This window comes from Schistocerca nitens, chromosome 2, assembly GCF_023898315.1.
Source record: "Schistocerca nitens isolate TAMUIC-IGC-003100 chromosome 2, iqSchNite1.1, whole genome shotgun sequence".
In the NCBI taxonomy this organism is placed as follows: Eukaryota; Metazoa; Arthropoda; class Insecta; order Orthoptera; family Acrididae; genus Schistocerca; species Schistocerca nitens.
In genome coordinates this window covers 676477439-676499255 of record NC_064615.1, presented here as the reverse complement: position 1 = coordinate 676499255, position 21817 = coordinate 676477439, and the positions used below count along the sequence as shown (strand labels likewise).

Here is a 21817-nt window from a genome sequence, read left to right as displayed (position 1 = left end):
TTATTGAGAATTTAAGCAGTGTCGCGGTTCGAACCTGGGACCGAGGACGTTTCGATGACTAATCAAAGACGCTACCCATAGACTTGATGTGACATAATGTCTTGGTCAGCGAGGCTTGGTCTTAAGAGATTCAGCTCAGAAAACTGGAGATTTTTTAGGCCTGTTAAGATACCTTAAAGCTCATTTTTTGTTACTTCAGTACCACTTTGGGCATATTTGTTTAAGCTTAACGTGCCAGTTTTACAGAGACAATGCGTCATAAAGTTTTATTGGTAAGAAAATGCTGAAGAAAAAGTTTGGTGACCTCAGAACCCTTGCGGTGACACTAGAATTCTTGCCATGTGCCCACAACGTCGCCTCAGACCGGATATTAAATGCATATGTTTACTGGATAATTAAGGCAAATTTGAACCTCTGGATCTTGGTAACGGATACCGATATCGAAAAAAGTTTCCAAACATATCATCTTAAGGAAGTATGGTAAAATTTTCAACGATTTGTTATGAATAGAAATTATAGAAGTGGCCATTCCCACAACTGGTACTTTTCGTACCCAAACATCGCGGTTTTCTCAAAAATCATCCATTAACAAATGATGATTATATAAGCTACCTAAGGTCCACCTAATGCAAAAGAGCCAACCTATTTTCTTAATTTCTCTGGCTGGAGGAAGTGCGTAACGTTTAAATTTTGACCCTGTACTGGTTAGCCACAAAATGCCTATTCTTCCGATAGGCATACAAATGGTCGCTAGACCGAGGCCATCCATAACAGTTGACCCCTTATCACTGTGACCAATAGAACCCGAGGCTTTTTGGAACATATTAGTACCGATTGCCTTTGTGAACATATGCTTAGTGTTTAATAAGAAATTGTGTTTATTCTATTTCGCTCTAATGAGTATTTTTTGTGCATTTCCAACATCCGCTAGTTACATTGTTTTTAAATCCTATCAAACCTTGTTTAAAATAACAACAAAATTGGTTGGCTGTATTTGAAGAAGGGGCCCAATCACAAGTCTTGCCCCGGCCCCAGTCCTGGTGCTCAGCGACCCGTCTGTGCACGTGTAGGACGGGGGAAACTCCTTTGCTATTGCTACGCCGTAAGAATCGTTTCGTGCATTTTGATGAATTCGTAGCATCTATATGGAAGTGAGACAGCTTGTCCAGAAACAGACACTTGAGGAAGTGGACCAGTGGTGTGTGAGAACGTTGCATTGTTGCAGGCGCTGGGACTGCCGGTGACGGAGGAGCAGTTGGCCGAGCTGGAGGCGCACGTGTACCAGGTGGACCTGGCGGCAGCCGCTGCCGAGGAGAAGCTGACGCGCCATGACGTCATGGCGCACGTGCACGTGCTGGCCAAGCAGTGCCCCCTGGCGGCGCCCATTATACACCTGGGCGCCACCTCCTGCTACGTGGGTGATAACACGGTCGGTCTCGTTCTCAACGCTTTTGCCTGTTGCTGACGAGGTGTCTGTACGAGGGGTAGCCATAAAGTTTTAAAACTCACCCGTAAAAAAGTTACGTAATTAATTTTTTGTTTGATTGTATGTACATGTCTGCTGTCCTGGTACCACATCGAAATTCCCCCCCTGGAGCACAGTATCACCTCGCTAGAGTGGCCAAATCGGATTGACACAGCCCCTTGACAAAGTGTAGTATCATGCGGTAAATCGTTGTCGTTTGAAGTGGAATGTTGCTGTTGTCAGGCCTATTTAGATGTATTCTTCAGCTATCTGGACTAGCCTAACACAGCATCAACATATCCGCTACAACTGTAAACTGCACGGTACTCCTCCATATCAATGGCCTGCGCCATTTTCATTTGGCTACTGTACGAACGTGGCTGCTTATTGTGGGGAGGGGATCTCAGTGTGTACAGTCATGCATATGAGTCAAACGAAAAATTAATTGTGTTGATTTACTGTTCTACGTTGATAATAAATCTTTGTCTACCCCTCATGAAAGATGAATATTACTCCTAACTAACTATTTCTTCCAGAGATAACGTCGATTTCTTTCAAAGATAACGTCGATGAAAATAATACCATGTACGACCTCCTCTGTTAATACTACAGTGTTTGTTCGTCAGGGAATGTTTAGTATTAAGTTCTAGCTTATTGGAGTTAGAAATTCTTTTCTCTTGCTTGAAACACAGTGAATACTATTTCCGTGTTTTGGGGCAAACTGATGTGGCATACAGGTAATTTTCTACTTCATACGAGAAACGTTCAGTGGGTTTGGACAATCCTTTACTGAACCACAACACAGTTGTGGACAATACCACCGTTTTGCTGAAACAGAAAAGGGCCGTCTCCAAAATGTTGTATCAGTGTCTACAGTATAGTGTTGCCTAAAATGTTTTCATTAACAAAAGTGTTCATTATTCTGCTGACCAAAACAAATAATCCCACTCAAAACCAGGAGAAAAAAACCAGATCATTGCACAGTTTCCATTAAACTTCACTCTCGCCACAACACATTTGCATAAATACCTTTTGTCAATATAAACACATCAAACTGAGTGACACATCATTAATAAATACCTGGCATTCCACAAACAATCCTTTCATGACTCTACGAACAGTGTTGTTTGTTTTACTAATAGTGACATCACGTCCTTGTTCTTGATGTTGGCGTGAATACAGCTGTGAAAATTCTGTTCTATGTAAGTATTTGCATGAATATGCCTGAAAGAAAAAGAAATTTTTCTGTGGCCTGCTGAACTGAAAACAAAAATAAAAATTGTAAATATTCAGGATGGAGTTCCTTCAAATTATTTACTTTCTATCCTGATATATTATTAAAAGAGATTTTTTAAGTGCCTGGATCAACATTGTTCTTCTCCATACACTACATATTTTCTTTTGGTCCAGCAAGTTTCTGGTTTCTCCTGATTTCTGCAATTGCCACAGTCATTGTTTATTTAATGCCTGCCCCGCTATCTTCAGGTCTGATGCACAAGACGTTTCTCTATTCCTTGGCATGAACAATGAATATTTTAGGCACCTGAGGGCAATTCCTGAGAACCTGTCTGAAAATCAGGTAGGCAACAGTGCTGGATGTCAGTGACAGTAACAATAGTAATATGAAGTACTGTCACATTCAGAGGAGTGGTACACAAACTTGGAAATAGGGCGATCTGGAAGTCCTTTGTCTGATGTCTGTTCACTCTTGTTGGGCAAACGTGCTTTATATATCTGTGGAGGGCAGTGCCTTTTGGAACCTGAAGTTAATCTGCTTCAATTTGAAACTAAACAATGGAAAGTCCAGGTTGGAATATCAACAATTATGAAAAGGATAGATTGCTGCTCACTATAAGACAATACGTTGAGTTGCAGACGGCTCGATAAAAAGGCTGTTACAAACAAGTTAATTTTTTGCAAGAAAGATTGGGTATAAAAATTCTACAGATTTATCGTACTTCAGGACAGTGGCCCCATTTTGAGCTCTACCCGATTAAAAACACGATATAAAAAATTAAAATCTGTACACATAATTCTGATTGATGGCAGTCTAAAACGACCTTTTCCAGTCTCCTGATAACCAACTGTAACTTACATGCTGTGGTTGCAACTGGACAAATACAACAAACTTGCAGTATTACCTATGAATGATGAACTGGAGTGAGATGGTGCATTGGTAACGATAGTAGACTCCTGTCTTAAAATAGTTGGATTCAGGTTTCCACTAGATTACCTTGATTTACATGTTATGTTGTATATCTAGACCTTAAGGGTAGTGCTTGGATGGTGTGTTAACCTAATTCTTTAGCCAACACTTGTCTCCCTGAAGTAGTGCTCTGTTACAAATGTGCTCGTTGTTGAAAATTTGTTGATTTTTTCCTTTCCTAAACTTGGAAGAAAATTTTATTTCCTGATTTTGACTGCTGAGGAAAAGAGATGGAGAGATACAATTTTCAATCGCCAACTTGTGGAAACATCCTGAATTTATTCGCCAATTTCTCTCCATCTTGCTTCTGTAGAGGTAATAGTGATCTGATAGGCTCAAAGTGCTGTGTAATTTTTCCACTTGTACAAGACTGGAATGTATCGGCTCAATAATAGAAAGGGCACACTAAATGGAGTGCACACAGCACATCTTATCAGTAGATATTCATCTTTCTCCATGGGTGAACTTTGACATGGAAGATGGCGACAGAAGCGGTAAAACGAGATAAATGTGGTGGATTGACTGCATCAAAATAGAAATGAGAACAAAGCAAACTTCTTAGAATCACTAGACCGTGGAAGCACTCTGTATAATTTACAATTTCTATTTCACCATTGCTACTGTTGTCTACAAGAACTGTTCTACAAGATCCAATCATGAGTCCACTACTCTTCTCGCTATATGTAAATGATTCTTTATTTGGAAGAGAACCAAAATTTGTTTTACTGAGGATTATACTTTTGTCAAAATAAGTAAAGAAAGATCAACAGAGGTAACGAGAAATGGTGTTTTTGCAAAAGTCATTAGCAACTGTAGTATGGAAGCATGGGGTAGAAAATTCTACTTGTTTGTGGTACATATTGATTGGAAATAAAGTTGACGCTACATACTGTACAGCTTTGGTCTCTTTTATCTTAAGGTTAAACTGCTAACTTTTGTGGGAAAGGTTAGTTAAAATATTTCAAACATTGTCATTCGATGATTACCTACAGGAAAATATTGTGGTAAACATTATTCATTGCACTAAGTGAGGTAATCAGAATTACACTAAAGTGACAAGAGTCGTGGGATACTCCTAATATCATGCTGGACCTCCTTTTGCCCGCCATAGTGCAGCAAGTCGATGTACTGTGGATTCAACAAGTGGTTGGAAGTCCCCTGCAGAAATGTTGAGCAATGCTGTCTCTATAGCTGTCCATAATTGTGAAAGTGATGCTGGTTCAGGATTTTTTGCACAAAAAGACCTCTCAATTATGTCCCATAAATATTCAATTGGATTCATGTTGGGCAATCTGGGTGGACAAATCATTCACTGAAATTGTACAGAATGTTCTGACACAGTCCATTATCATCCATAAACATTCAATCATTGTTTGGGACCATGAAGTTCATGAATGCATGTAATCGAATATAACAATTTCCAGTCAATTATAGGTTCACTTGGACCACATGACCCAATCCATTCTATGTAAACACAGCCTGCACCATTATGGAGCCACTACCAGCTTGCACAGTGCCTTGTTGAAAACTTGGGTCCACAGCTTCATGAGTTTTGTGCCACACTCAAACCCTACCATCAATCTTCCCGACTGATATTGGGACTCATCTGACGAGGCCACAGTTCTACAGTCATCCATGGTCTAACTGATGCGATCATCTACACTACATCCATACTCTGCAAGCCACCTGGCAGTGTGTGGTGGAGGGTACTTTGAGTATCTCTATCGGTTCTCCCTTCTATTCCAGTCTCGTATTGTTCATGGAAAGAAAGATTGTCGGTATGCCTCTGTGTGGGCTCTAATCTCTCTGATTTTATCCTCATGGTCTCTTCTCGAGATATACGTAGAAGGGAGCAATATACTTCCTGACTCTTCGGTGAAGGTATGTTCTCGAAACTTCAACAAAAGCCCGTACCCAGCTACTGAGCGTCTCTCCTACAGAGTCTTCCACTGGAGTTTATCTATCATCTCCGTAACGCTTTCGCGATTACTAAATGATCCTGTAACGAAGTGCTCTGCTCTCCATTGGATCTTCTCTACCTCTTCTATCAACCCTATTTGGTACGGATCCCACACAGGTGAGCAATATTCAAGCAGTGGGCGAACAAGTGTACTGTAACATACTTCCTTTGTTTTCGGATTGCATTTCCTTAGGATCCTTCCAATGAATCTCAGTCTGGCATCTGCTTTACCGACGATCAACTTTATATGATCTTTCCATTTTAAATCACTCCTATTGCCTACTCCCAGATAATTTATGGAATTAACTGCTTCCAGTTGCTGACCTGCTACATTGTAGCTAAATGATAAAGGGTCTTTCTTTGTATGAATTCGCAGCTCATTACACTTGACTACATTGAGATTCAATTGCCATTCCCTGCACCATGCGTCAATTTGCTGCAGATCCTCCTGCATTTCAGTACAATTTTCCATTGTTACAATCTCTCGATATACTACAACATCATCCGAAAAAAGCCTCAGTGAACTTCCGATGTTATCCACAAGGTCATTTACGTATATTGTGAATAGCAACGGTTCTACGACACTCCCCTGCGGCACACCTGAAATCACTCTTACTTTGGAAGACTTCTCTCCATTGAGAATGACATGCTGCGTTCCGATATCTAGGAACTCTTCAATCCAATCACACAATTGGTCTGATAGTCCATATGCTCTTACTTTCCTCATTAAACGACTGTGGGGAACTGTATCGAACACCTTGCGGAAGTCAAGAAATACGGCATCTACCTGGGAACCCGTGTCTATGGCCCTCTGAGTCTCGTGCACGAATAGTGCGAGCTGGGTTTCACACGATCATCTTTTTCGAAACCCATGCTGATTCCTTCAGAGTAGATTTCTAGTCTCCAGAAAAATCATTATACTCCAACATAATACGTGTTCCAAAATTCTACAACTAATCGACGTTAGAGATACGCGTCTATAGTTCTGCACATCTGTTCGATGTCCCTTCTTGAGCCCAGGAGCGGCACTGCAGGTACTATTGTGCTATTACCAAAGGCACTCGCTTTGGTTGTATGCTGGCATAGCCCAATAATGCCAAATTTTGCCACTCTGCCCTAAAAGATACATTTGCTGCACGTTTGACTTTAATATCTGTGATTATTTAATGCAGTGTTGCCTGTCTGTTAGCATAGACAACTCCGTTGAAACGCCACTGTTCTCAATCATCAAGTGAAAGCTGTCAGCCACTGCACTGTCCATGGTGAGAGCTAATGCCTGAAAATTGATATTGGTGGCACACTCTTGACACTGTGGATTTTGGAATATTGAATTCCCCAATGATTTCCAAAATGGAATGTCCTGTGCCTCTAACTCCTACTACCATTCTGTGTTCAAAGTCTGTTAATTTCCTTCGTGTGGCCATAATCATGTCGAAAATCATTTCACAAGAGTCATCAGAGTGCGAATGACAGCTACAACCTTGCACTGCCCTTTTGTATCTTGCTTAGGTGACAATACTGCTACCTGTATATGTGCATATTGCTATGTAGCCTCACAGTTCCTTTATAGTCTTCTATTTTAATTTATTTATGCCCATATTTAGTAACTTGACTATTCAGCCACTACATTTGTACAAAATGGGGAACATTTTTTTTAAGAAATGCTGAAATTAATAACAATTGTAAATGCAAATTAACCATCATATGCCATCATTTACAAATTCCAGATTAACACTATTTTAAACAAGTATAAAAAAAATTTCCTTGCAACAAGAATAAGATGATAACCATCTCCAACATTTTCTGAACTCTGTCAATCACAATGGACTCAACTTTCATAATTGTAACAATATTCATAAAAATAATATGAGAAGGAAAAAAATGATGTGCACTGTCCTCTCATTGACTCAGAATATTCGGGATAAGTTACCATAATACTTTGATAATCTACCTACAAAAATAAAATTTATGACAGAATAAATATATTTAAATGTGGGAGAAAGTAGTTTCTTCTTGACCATTCCATCTGTACTGTATACCAACTCACCATTGCTCAGGCAATGTTGAAGTTACTGTTGTTGATAACATTTTGTACTCATCGTAAAATACTCTCTACCATGAAATCACAAAAAGTTAAGGGCTAATGATTTACATTAACTTTGCATATGTATTAATCACTACAGTAAAATTGTTATAGTAGTATGCTTAAAAAAATAATGTATGCTTGATTTTACTTCTGCAGGACTTGATTATAATTCGTGATGGTTTCAACATTCTCCTGCCTAAATTGGCTAACTGCATTGATAAACTTTCCAAGTTTGCGGCTGCATACAAGGATATGCCTACACTTGGATTTACACACATGCAGTGAGTATCAAGTGAAGATAACACTGTACAGTTCTGTAGTGTTACATAGCTCAATGGTGCCTTGGAATGAATGCTTGTTTATCAAGAAATATCCTTTTTACCCTGTAATCTCCATTATTATATGTATTTTTAAATCAGCCGTGGAACTGTCTTGTTTAATTGTTTTAAGAAAATAAATAACATTTTTCCAGATGAAATCATTTTGAGATTGTACAAGGGGTAGGTTCTAAAGGTTTATCTAACAAAACTAGAAAATAAATATTGGTTTGTAATGAAGATGCACATTTTTATATCAGTTAGTGTACATTCTGTGATTGCTACTTTGTGTAGTTGATAAAGATATATTTTCCTACAGATAAATTTTTTTAAACCTGTAGAGCTCTTTGGCTATGAATGGATGAATGACTGTATGAAAGAATATGCTAGTAAATTGGCTAATTTTACTCACATTTCCCTTCATTTTCAATGATAATGTGTCAACAAAAAACGTTTGCCTGTCTTTCATATATTTTTGGTGTGATTGCATAACTATTTCTTAATAGACTTTTTTTTTTTTTTTTTTTTTTTTTTTTTTTTTTTTTTTTTTTTTCAGTCTCTGACATATGCAATGTTCCAATATTTTTTTCTTTTATTATTTGTAACTTGGTGGCTTCAGTAATTACAACAGAATGTTTATTGCTGAATATTGTTGTTATGAGATACTGTAGTGAGTGTCAGTTTGCACATCTATTCATTGAATGACCACTAGTTAACAAGTGATTGAAAAACTCATAAATTCTTGAAATCTTCATCTCCTGAGTCCAGGAATGATTTTGTTTCATATGCATACACACCTTTGAGTACAAAACATACAAATATTTTGAGTATAGCAGAGTACCTGTTATTTTTGTGAAGCAAGGTTTTTCGCAGCCTTTTTTTGTGCTTCTAGTTCATAGTGTGTGACACTCTGCGCTGATGTCTTGAAATTTTATACAGAACATGGGAAACAAATCTTTACTGCACTGAAAATTTTTGTTTTTATCACAGGGCAAAAACTGAGCATCATTAGTTTTAACTTGTGCTTGCATTTAGTACTGGAGATAGAAACTAATTTAAAAGATGTAACATATTACAAAAATTGAACAGCATTTGGGTGGGAATAGAATTCATTAGAGTACTTATGACAAATGTTTTATATTAATTTTTATTGTAAATTTGTACTGTCTTGCTAGGTCTTCTTGACCTCCTGGATAAATTTATTACTTCGATGGTTAATAACACTGTTTCCTTCACCCGTTCATTTCTTTTGCCAAATGAAGAATTGTCAGTTCAGACCCAGATTTTGTTGTATTCTGTTCTTGTTTATTGCATGCACATAAACAATGGAAGGCTGCTGTTAAATTATTTTCTTTAATAATAATAATAATTTTGGTAGACCGGCGCAGTTAACAACTGTGGGGAAGCGAGCATGCCTCTGGCTGCAGGACCTGCTAATGGATGAACGAGCTCTTTCCCGAGCCAGAGATGACCTTCGCTTTCGTGGAGTCAAAGGCACAACTGGTACACAGGCTTCCTTCTTGCAGCTGTTCAATGGTACGTTATTCCATAGAAAATGATTTTTTTTTCTGATCTCTTTCTTCATTGTGAGAGTGCTCCTCTCCTACCCATCTGTCCTACCCTCTCCCCTTCTCTCAAATGTTCTTTTATGTTCCTTCATTTCTTCTAGGTTTGCTGTTTATAAGGGCTTTGTCAGTGCATTTTGACCTCGGTAATTGCATGTTTGCTTCTTCAACAACACAGGTTTTGTTGGACGCCAATTAAGTACAAATAAATGATAGAAAATAACAGAGCCTAACTCTTCTTGAACCAAACAGAAAACAAAGGCTCCTGACAATTTAAGTACTCTACACAATGCCACACACATAATACAATACAATTGATAATTTAAAAGAAACAACAGGCTGGTTTTTAACATTAAGTTTTATGTTGCAGTTGGTAAATTCTTTTACATCATACAATGAGTTGCCTACTAACCAGTCATACAGTGTTTGTTTGAATGCTTGATCTGGTAAATTGTTTACAGTTTGTGGAAGCTTATTAAATAATTTGTGCCCCATGAGTTCATAGCTGTTAAGTGATTTTGACTGAATGTTGTATGAGGTATAAATATATGTATTGCTTCTTGTGTTGTAGCAATATATATTTTCTCTGTATTGTGTTTCCGCTAACTTATTATTTGTATAAATTAAAACAGTCTGTGTGTGTGTCTGTGTGTGTGTGTGTGTGTGTGTGTGTGTGTGTGTGTGTGTGTGTGTACATTTTTTTTCGCAACACACACAAATTGCTTAAATTGATTTAAACAAAGCCTTTGTCCTTAAACATTCCAAGAACATATTTGACTTTAGATTCTATAGTAGTAATTGCTGACAGATTTTTCCTAGAGCCATATTGAGATCCACTAATTATTGCTAGAGTTTCAAAGTAATCATATCACTGTTGGTAAACAGTACATTCAAATACTTTAGAGAAAGATGGAACTATGGAACTTGGCCTGTAACTTGTGGGTGAGCCTGTATCTCCCTTTTCGTATACTGGAATAACCCTAGACTGTTTAAGTTCATCAGAAAAATATCCCTCAGATATACACTTGTGTATACAATATGTTAAGCAACACACAATACTTTCTTTAACATGTGACAAGATATGTTGTATACATCTGCGTTGTCTGCTGATTTCAACTGTTTCAATATTCTGAGAATGAAATGAGATGAGACCTTGGAGAAGTTAAATATACTTGTATTTGTTGTAGATGATTTACAAAAAGTTTTACTGGTGGAATTCTCAATACTGCTGCAATTGTGTGCTTTTTTGGCTTCCACAATGGCTTTTTTATACTCTTTCCTACATGCAAGAACTAACTGAAATTCCATTTATTGAGCTCATAAAGTACAGATATATCTGAACTACCTGTCTCAGCAGTGTGTGCTCCTGTTTATATACACATAGAATTTTCTAACATATTACAGTAGTACAGACATAAGGAAGTCCAAGAGCATTCTGGAGATCACAAATGTTAAATGATAAATAACTGCAGGAGGCAAGAACTGGACTGGTGACCCACATGTCACCAGGCAGTGGCCATTATTGTCAAATATTAACAGTAAAAGATGATGACCATTTTTGAGTTATATAAAAAATAAAAATAATGCACAATTGAATGATAACCAATTCTGTGATCATAATGTTTAGTATGAATATAAGGGAAACTGTGGGAAGAGATTTACAAATGTCTGTGGTAGTATGGGCTGGATACTGAAATAATTTGTTATATAGTGAATGATTACTCCCTCCCAGTGGTAACAAATAGTGCAGCTGCTAATAGACAAATACAAATGTGTTAAATTTACCCTGAGATAACAACATGTTAAGTGCAGTGCACATGTTGGAGGAATAGTGCCCAACAGCAGATTTTCATCATCATCATCGTCATTCATGACAGTGGCTTGATTGGCCTGTGTAAAAAAAATTGGACTGTGAAAAAATTGGGACTTTGTACGGGCGCTGATGATCGCGCAGTTGAGCAAAAAATGGTTCAAATGGCTCTGAGCACTATGCGGCTTAACTTCTGAGGTCATCAGTCTCCTAGAACTTAGAACTAATTAAACCTAACTAACCTAAGGACATCACACACATCCATGCCTGAGGCAGGATTCGAACCTGCGACCGTAGCGGTCGCTCGGTTCCAGACTGTAGCCCCTAGAACCGCACGGCCGCTCCGGCCGGCTGCAGTTGAGCACCCCGCCAACCAATCATCAACATCATCATCGTTAACAGAAGATTTTGATTTGTCTGCCTTTATTTTGGTTATGTTTATTCATTTATTCCTTGCTATTCTACATGTCCACTGATATACAGATGCTGCAAAACAGTTTTTTTAGTAGTTTTGATATCTTTAGTTGTTGATAAGTAGTGGTTTACTCATACAAATAACAACTAGTAATAATTTCACAAGGAATGTAAGGTAAAGGTGAAGACCTGAATCCTGGACCTAAGGAGCCAAACAGACCTGGCTGATCAACATTTCATTCTCTGCCATTGGCATCATGGGATGTAGTATGGGGTTCTTGTGGTCAGAACACTACCCTCCCAGTTGTTGTCGAGTTTCTTGACCTCAGAACTGCTACTAATTGGTCAAGTAGGTCCTTAGTTGGCCTCATGAGGCTGAGTACACCCCATACCAGTTCTACCACCAAGGAAAATTCCCTGGTATTACCAGGAATCATATGCGGGTCCACCACAAGACAGTCACACTGACCACTCAGCAACAGAGGCGGACTAGCAGCTATTTTTCCAAAGTAGCAACTTTGTTAGGAATCAAATTATGAGAAAGCTAAGCCGAGTGAGCACAAATACAAGGATGATTCAAACGAAAACCTTAAAAGTGCTATAATATTTCTAAGTGTAACAATGAACAACAAACTTGCATGTCATTTTGTGATATAGTCTCCCTAATGTTGAGTGCATTATTTCATTGTTTTAGGAGTGCGTAGATACCATGATGAAAGAATTATTTTGATCATTTGTGTAGCCAGTCATGCACTGTTGTTTTCACCTCTTTGTCATTTCTGAAATGCCTGCCTTCCATTGCTTTTTTCAGTGCACCAGACAGATGCAAGTCACTAGGATTGAGGTCTAGTGAATAAGGAGCTGTATGAGGTCGGGTGTTGTCATACTATAGCAATACTCCTGAAGTTAGAAGTCCTCATTGTTTACTCCTGATTGCAGAGCAGAATTGATTTTTCAGCATGTCTGAATAAAAACACTACTGCCACCTACCAACTCAAACACGCAACTTTTCAAAATTTTTTGGAACTTTCATTTGAATCACCCTCATAGTTTATAGTTGCATATGAATAGTTAATTATTAGTGTAATTTTAAATTACTCATCATGAAATCAATTACATGCAAATGGTTAAAGAGGGATTAATAAATAAATAAAAAGAAACAAACCTGTGCTTATGCTTACTAATGTGTACTTTGAGTTGGTCCACATTCCTGTAGGTTTCTTTTCCTGTAGAGTGTAAAAAACACGGAAATTGAATGATTGAATTAATAAATGAACTTTATTCATAACTGGTAATTTTGCATGACTACTAAACAATCTTACCCAACATTTCAGGTGACAGCAGAAAGGTCAAAGAACTTGACAAACTAGTAACTGAGATGGCAGGATTCTCCAGATCATTCATAATCTGTGGTCAGACATACACAAGGAAGGTGGACACTGAGTGTGTAGCAACGCTGAGCAGCCTTGGTGCCTCTGTACATAAGGTGACTCATTGTAATAATATCTGTTCTTCTATGTGCTTTAAGTTTCTTGTTTGTTTGTTTGCTTGCTTGTTCTTATTCAGTTTGTAGAATGTTCCAATAAACCACTCTGTAAGAATATTCGTCAGTGCTGTGAATTCAAACAGTTTAGTTTTGTTATTGTGAAGCAGTTAGTTGGCACTGTGAAATACTTACCTTCCACAAAAAGCGTGAAATAATTATACATTTAGTTGACTTTAGGATTCTGGAATGTACTCAAACAAATACCTCAAGTATTATTATTAAGCAATGATCTTCCTGAAGATGATAAGAGATGTATTTTGATTATTTTTTGAATAATATCACTTTTTAAAATATCTCTATGCCTACATGATATACAGTACCCAAAAACCCATTGTAAGTACTTGGCAGAAAAGCAGTTTTTTTTAAAGTAAAATTATCCATTATATGGTTGTCATGGACTTTTTGATAGAGCTCCACAAGAAGAAAAGTGTACTTAAATTTAATTGATACTTACATAATTTTGTTTTTTAGATTTGCACTGACATACGCTTGTTAGCAAATATGAAAGAACTGGAAGAGCCTTTTGAGCAGACACAAATTGGTTCAAGTGCTATGCCATACAAACGCAATCCGATGCGTAGTGAACGTAGTTGCTCCATAGCTCGCCATCTTATGTCACTGTGCAATAACACTCTCCAAACTGCTGCCACCCAGTGGATGGAGAGGACACTTGATGACTCAGCTAACAGGTAAAGTAAACTGAAAAGAATTCTTATGCAATCTACTAGTCAACCACTTTCTTAGTTTCATCTCTACATTTTTAAGCTGGGTTTTGCCTTGGTATATCTAACAAAAAAATACTTTTTCAGTGATATCATTGTGAATTTTTTTAATACATTCATTACCTTGAGGGCATCTTAGGTTAGCAAATGAAAGATTTTTAACTGTCAGGAATATGCATAATTCTGTAATTTGCGTGTGCGCGTGCGTGCCCCTGTGTGTGTGTGTGTGTGTGTGTGTGTGTGTGTGTGTGTGTGTTAGAGAGAGAGAGAGAGATGTGTACAAACAAAGAAACTGAATCGACGAGCCTTTTGCTGTTTTCAGCCAAGTTATGAAATCGGCTATTGAGTGAAAGTTGTAGCCTTAATTAAAACTTTTCCAGTTCCAGGATTGCATTTGTTATGGAAATAACAAGAGTTTGCAGAATGTGAAATGTTCACCTATATGCAGTAATCCTCTAAGAAACCTACGGTATTGAATAGTAGGATGATATTCTACTTTTTGTTGTGGTATTCAAATGATTAGTTAAATGATTGGAAACTTTTTTTTCTGTGTAGCGTATTTCACTTATACATCATACTGATTGTTTCATGGTGAAATGAACAATTTCTGTTTTTGCAAAGTTTAATTTCAGATTATTGTTTTTTACCCATGCCTTCACGTCCCCAAGTGTCTGCACAATACAGTGGATTGCAGATTAAGACAACATTGGTTTTGCAGAAGACTATTGCTGCTGAATCATCTGCATAGATGATTATATCTGACTCAACCTGGCATGGCATGTCATTGATGTAATACAGAAATAGCAGTGGTCGTAATGTTGAGCTTTGTGGGACACCTAATTGTGTGTATTTCCAGTCAGAAACGAATTTATTGCTACCTTTATTAACAAGTACTCTTTGTTTTCTGTTTGTCAAGATTTTCCCTGAAAACCATAGGTAGTCAGTTTTTGAAGAAGCCAGTCATGATTTACAGTGTTGAAGGGTTTGGTAGGATTGCAAAAGATGCCTGATGCATACATTTTATTATTGAGACAAGTGCTAACTTTTGTGACCAATTCAGTTATTGCATGGGGTGTGCTGGGAGCCTTTCCTGAAACCATACTGATTGTATAAAATAATATTGTGGGATGAATGATAATTTTCTATCTGGTCACATGCAGCTCTTTCAAATATGTTTTGAAAAAAAATTGGTAACAGTGAGATAGGCCTATCGTTTCCATTTTCATCTTGTTTGTCCCTTTTATGAATTGGCAGCACTTGAGCATATTTTAACTGATACTGATTGTACAAGGGGCGTTCAAAAAGAAATGAGCTGGAGGCATAAATACCTGTATGTTACACTTGTCGCATTGTGACACAAGGTGGTGAATGGCTGTCTCATAAAATTCCAGGGGCTGCGATGTTAAACAGTTCTGCGCATACAGCTGGACGTTGTTGTCCGAGGTGAATTGTTTGTTCCTCAGAGCCTTTTGAAGGGGACCAAAAATGGCCCCCTTCTGATTCAGTTCCTGCAGCATGGGACAACAGTGTATGCCCAGCATTACTCGCAAACCTTGACCACCCTTTGCCAAGCGATCAAATCAAAACGACCATGCAATCTCACCCATAGGGTCATTCTGCTCCACGACAGTGCAAAGCATAATTCCAGCCAACATAGTCGCTACGCTCTTGCAGAAATTCAAATGGGAGGTTCTGGGCCACCCACCCTCCATATAGTCTGGATCTCTCTTCCTGTGATTACGCTATTTTTGGTCCCCTTAAAAAGGCTCTGAGGGGCAAACGATTCACCTCGGACGACGACTTCCAGCTGTACGTGCGGAACTTGTTAACATCACAGCCCTGGGAATTTTAAGAGACAGCCATTCACTGCCTTGTGTCACAGTGGGACAACTGTCTCAACAGCCAGGGTCAGTCAGTATTTCTAACATACAGGTACTGGTTTCTGTAATTATGCCTCCAGCTTGTTTCTTTTTAATGCCCCTGATATTATTCTAATGGGAAGATCACCCCAACCCACTGAGTTTAAATGTTTTAGAGATATTATGATTTTAGACATCAGATCTTGAAACATGTGAGAACTTAAAATCTGAGCAATTTCTCTCTGCCATACTGGGAACTGTACTTGGTGGTGAGGAGTAACCAATTTTGTTACGACTAATGAAGAAATTATTGAAGGATTCACATATGCCACTGGAATCTATTTCTGTCCTACCATTTATCATTAGTTTAGAGGGACATTTTTTCTCATTTCACTGCCAGCCTCACTTCTTATAACAGACCAAACAGCTGTGGATATGTTTTTTGCATTTAAAATGAATGTATTGTTTTCAGTACGATTTGCTAGTTTAACTAATTTGTCAAATGTTTTTTGAATGTGCTAACATATTTAAGAAATTCAGGATTTCGATTGACTTTTGCCTTCATATCCAGTTTCCTCTTCTTGATGCTAGACACACTAATTTCTTTTGTTACCCATGATCTACTTTTGTGAGACTCAGTCCATACTGTTACAAAAGGGAAGCATTCATTGAATATGCTTGTGGATTTGGTTGAAACCTTCTTGTAGTTTTCATTTGTTGAAGTGTGTTTGCTGACTGGCCATACAGTGAGGCTTGGTTTTTAATAAATACCTCCACATTTTCTTGGCTGAAGTCCCTACATCTATTTGTTGTGCAGCCTTAATTTAATTTTTTAAATACAATCTTCTTTGATGCTGTAATTGTAACTGCTTATAATATTATCAATAAATGTTGAAGTAGTTGCAGTAACTCTTGTGCATTGGTCAAAAATTAGATATAGCCAATTTGTGGCTATCAGATTCTTTAAATGTGAAGCAAATTTTACATCAGTTCTTACGTCTATGTTGAAGTCAGCACATATAATTAGTTTCTTATGCAGTTTTTCAGTTTTTAATTTATGTAAAAGAGTTTCAAATTTCTCTAAGAATACAGAGCTTACATGGTACTCAGGGTTGCAATACATACTGACAATACCATTTTGTACTCTCCAAGTTCTGTGCAACAACTTTCAAAAGTAATTTCTTAATTTTTGGTTAAAATTATCTCTCATTTCATAGTATAATGAGGAATGGACTAATATGCATGAGCCTCCATACCGTTTAGTTCTACAAAAGCTGTTGGCCAGTGTGTAATTTGGAAGTTTGTTGAGTATATTAATATTTCCACTTTTAAGCCAATGTCCATTCAGACATATATTTTCTGACTGTTTCATACTTTCTAACAGAATTTGCCTATCGTAAAGCTTTCCAATCATTCCTCCAGACTGACTTCCAGTGTTCAAAGTAGATGGTTAACTTTAACTGAGTATGGATTTTACTGAGGGAGGAGGAGGTACTCATTGGTGATTGTTTTGCAATTGTGATAGATTCTTTGGCAAAATAACCATAAATGATACATAGGAGATGGTTTAAGGATTATCTGAGCTGATAGCTTTAAACATTCCAGCAGTTTGATTGATATATTTGGATAGTACATGTTTTCGATGGCCGATGTATCATTCGGGCATTTTATGGCTGCAGAAAGAGAGACTTTTTAACATTGAAAAGGTGCCAAATGTTATAAGAGGGGCATTTCATATGATTGCTGTGTCTGATATAGACAGTTGTTTTGAAGGAATCATCAGAAAGGTGAAATCTACACCCAGAAGGAAAACTCCTTGGTGAGTGGGTTTTGGGGCAGGTGCTGAAGTTCTGGCAAAAAGAGCAGAGGATATCCTTCCCATGGATTCAAATCACAGAGAGGTCATCAGTGAGATGTTCCATTTTATAAAATTGCTTCACTACCATTTGGACATACAATTAACCTTGTGCCCATTGTGTAGTGTGGGCAGTCAAATGTATGAATACTCAAGTAGGAAGAATATCTAAAAACTAAACTGCATTGGCATATTCAACTCTTCAGATAAATTATACTGTTCATTGTGAATCACTGATTAATTAGTTCTTGATTAGGTAGGTCACACAAGTATTCGAAATCTTCTGCACACTGTCTGTTTTATACAGCAAAGGAAAGTACCAGTCAAACAAATGTAGCTTTTAAGAAATGGAAATCCTTATCATATTGCCAACTTCTGACAGCATTTTATCTTGTTAAAGCATCTAAAGCTTTGTGTAACTGTGAAGAAATAATTTTATTTTTGCAGGTAGCTTCAGCTTTTAGATTTAGAATGAGCTTAGTGTGCTCACCCTTGATTAGAGGAGAAGGTGTTCCTTTTTTTCCTTTCAGGTGCCAATGGGCTGGGATAGCAGTCCCTATATAAAATAATAAAAATAATTTTCATTCTTACTTTTTGTAGTTGAGCAAATGAAATGAAAGTCTCTATTTGTTTCTTGATGTTGCTCGTAAGAGTTGAATAGCAGCTTTGTTTTTTGTGGTGATAAAAATTTGTTCACCATGAAAAGCTATTCAAAAATTTCAATGTGGGCACTCATTTGCTAATCAAATGTCTTTCAGGAGAATTACATTGGCTGAGGCTTTCCTGTCTGCTGATAGTGTGCTGGTGACACTGCAAAATGTTTTTGAAGGCCTGGTAGTGTATCCAAAAGTTATAGAAAGGCACATTCGGCAAGAACTTCCTTTCATGTGTGCAGAAAACATCATTATGGCTATGGTAAAAGCTGGCGGTGATAGGCAGGTGAGTACCAAAGTATATATTGATCAAGTAACATGTAAATGGGACAATGAATGTAGGATAATTGTAAAGCTAGTTGTATGAAGAATTATTGTTCAAATGATAAGATTATTGTGGAATATTTTATCATGATGTCTAGCCATTTGCTGGAAAACATTTCATACATACTGGAAGAATGTGAAGAATCATGGAACCCAAGTTTCTCAGTATAGCACATAGTCATACTACATTACTTTCTGTGCAATTTATCATACTTAATCTTGAGCTAGTGACCTGTTCCAGAGACACAGTTTTGTTAAATTAACAAGTTGTTCAGCCAAAATGACAACACTGATGCTGTAACATTCATAAAATTTTTGAAGTGCTATAAAAGTTGATTATTTTTGTCATAAAAAGCTGCTGTAGAAATAATTAATACTTAGAAATTTTAGTACATTTGCAGCCATAGGTGTATGAGCATGTGTGTGTTTGCAGCAATTGTCACATACTGTTAATGCAAAGGACACAAAATTAAGCATTTTGGTAATAGTAGTCAATATTTTGTAAAGAGACATTACAATATAAACTAATTAATTGCATTGCATTATTTTAATTCACTGTTTTTGTGCCCTATATACTTGTATAGCAAATGCAGATTAACCTAATCTCAGTCTCTGTTGTATTGCCATCTTAATCACCTATGGCAAACATCATCTTCCACTAAAGAATGTTTAGTAACCTGGTATTTTTCAGTGTGGACAAATGTGGAAACCACCACAGAGTAATGAGAAGCAGTTAACAGTGTGAAGACTCCCTGTGTTTTTACATACAAGATTCCTTGAAGCAATAAGCTGGCCTTTGACACTGTGGTAGTTGCATTTATTGTGTCACGATTATGGAAAAGTAGTTGATTCTAGGACTTGAAACTGACGTGACTGTAGCACAGGTAGAGTTAGAACATTTAGCATCAGGAATAGTTAGCAGGGAGTTAAGAATAGTGTAAATAACTGAACTGTGGTCAGATCTAACAAATCAGGCAAGAGGTTTAAGAGATGCTGCGAGTCTACTTGGATTAGTCTCCTACAGGATCAGTGCTATGAAGACTATTGACAGAACTGCGCAGACATCTTCCAAGGGTTCAGGAAAACTGACAAGGCAAGGAAAATTGTGCAATCTGATGCTATATGTAGCCAAAGGGTTACAAAGACCAAGAAAGCCCTCCTGCCATGTTATGAGAGAGTAATTCATCAACTATACAGAACTTCTTTGGTAGTGAATATCAAATAACTAGCATTTTTAAGCCAGGTGCAGCACTCACCAGTATCACGTCAGATGTAGACTTCTTTGGAAAATTCGTAGATTAAAAGATCATGTAATGATTGTAGGCACAGGTCATGAAGGGGGAACAGATAGTTTGGAGACCATAAGCCTACCTATGAAGTACATACATTCATACATTAATCCTTGTTCCATAGATCATGAATACGACATTTCGTAATGATGTGGAACGTGTCACTTTAACATACGTTTTCTTTACACAAAATAAGTAATTTTTTACAGTTACTACTTCATACCTAAGAATTCATCTATTGTATAGGAGTTGTCATTCAGAAATTCTTTTAATTTGCTTTTAAATGTTGGTTGGATATCTGTCAGACTTTTAATACTATTTGGCAAATGACCAAAGATTTTCGTGGCAGTATAATTCACACCTTTCTGTGCCAAAGTGAGATTTAATCCAGAATAGGGAATATCATCCTTTCTTCTAGTGTTGTAGCTATGTACTTCACCTTTATTTTTGAACTGGGATGGGTTATTAATGAATATACGTATTGTGAAAGTACTGTGAATATCCCAAGTTACTTGCATAAATGTCTGCAAGGTGATCTTGGGTGGGCTCCAGCTATTATTCTGATTACACGCTTTTGTGCAATGAATACTTTCTCTCTTAATGGCGAATTGCCCCAAAGTATGATGCCATATGAAAGCAGTGAATGAAAATTGGCATAGTAGGCTGATTTACTGATATGTTTGTCACCAAAATTTGCAATAACCGTAATAGCATAACCGTTTCAGCAGATCATCAATGTGTTTCTTCCAATTCAATTTCTCATCAATGCACACACCCAGAAATTTTGAGTATTCTGCCTTAGCAACAGACTTCTGTTCATAGCTTATATTTATTAATAGTGTTACGCCATTTACTGTACAGAATTGTATAAACTGTGTTTTCTCCAAATTTAGTGAGAGTCCATTTGCAGGGAACCAGTTAATAATTTTCTGAAAGACTCTATTTGCAATTTCCTCAGCTGATTCTTGGTTCTTGGGTGTGATTACTATACTTGTATCATCATCAAAAAGAACTAGCTTTGCATCTTCATGAATATAGAGTGGTACATTGTTACTATATATTAAGAACAATAAGGAACCCAAGAATGAACCCTGTGGGACACCATTCTTGATACCTCCCCAATTTGAGGACTCTGCTGGTTTTTGCAGACTATCTGTACTGTTAATTTCAACCTTCTGCATTCTTCCAGTTAAGTATGAATTAACCTATTTGTGTACTGTCCCACTCATACCACAATACTTACACTTATTGAGAAGAATTTCATGATTCACACAATCAAAAGCCTTTGAGAGATCACAAAATATGTTGATTGTAACATTAGACACATTGCTGGGAATGCGATGTAAAATTTTCACCATTCTGTGAGCAATATGAAAAGGTCTGGATAATGCTTTCTGCCAAATATGTAAATACAGAGCTTGAAGGGTTGATCAACATGGTGGGGCAATTACACATGGGCATGACTGATGGATCACCCATCACAAAGTCATACCACACACAGGATGCTTCCAGGAAAAGGTTACTCGCTCAACTAATATTCAGAGCACATCTAGGTAACCAGACCAGTAATTATATGTGAATATAGGCTTTCCTGGTGTACACTGCTGCGTTGAAAATCTGCAATGTTTCGGTGAGTGTCATTCTCATCATCTTTGCCAGAAGATGATGAGAATTTTTCATTTTGTTATTGTATTCATCAGCACACTTAAGCACATTATCAGGAAATTTTCATTCTCGTTATCTTTG

The 21817-nt window shown here is 37.3% G+C and overlaps 1 protein-coding gene across 1 annotated transcript in view; it reads left to right on the top strand.

Annotated features, from left to right (window-relative positions):
• The window catches only part of LOC126235238 (adenylosuccinate lyase), a 52257-nt gene that overhangs the window by 18559 nt on the left and 11881 nt on the right, over positions 1-21817 (top strand). The window contains exons 2-7 of the mRNA XM_049943970.1: positions 1226-1429; positions 7874-7998; positions 9413-9570; positions 13158-13309; positions 13841-14058; positions 18564-18744. Of these exons, the coding sequence (XP_049799927.1) occupies positions 1226-1429; positions 7874-7998; positions 9413-9570; positions 13158-13309; positions 13841-14058; positions 18564-18744 (1038 nt within the window). The remainder of the gene's footprint in view (positions 1-1225; positions 1430-7873; positions 7999-9412; positions 9571-13157; positions 13310-13840; positions 14059-18563; positions 18745-21817) is intronic.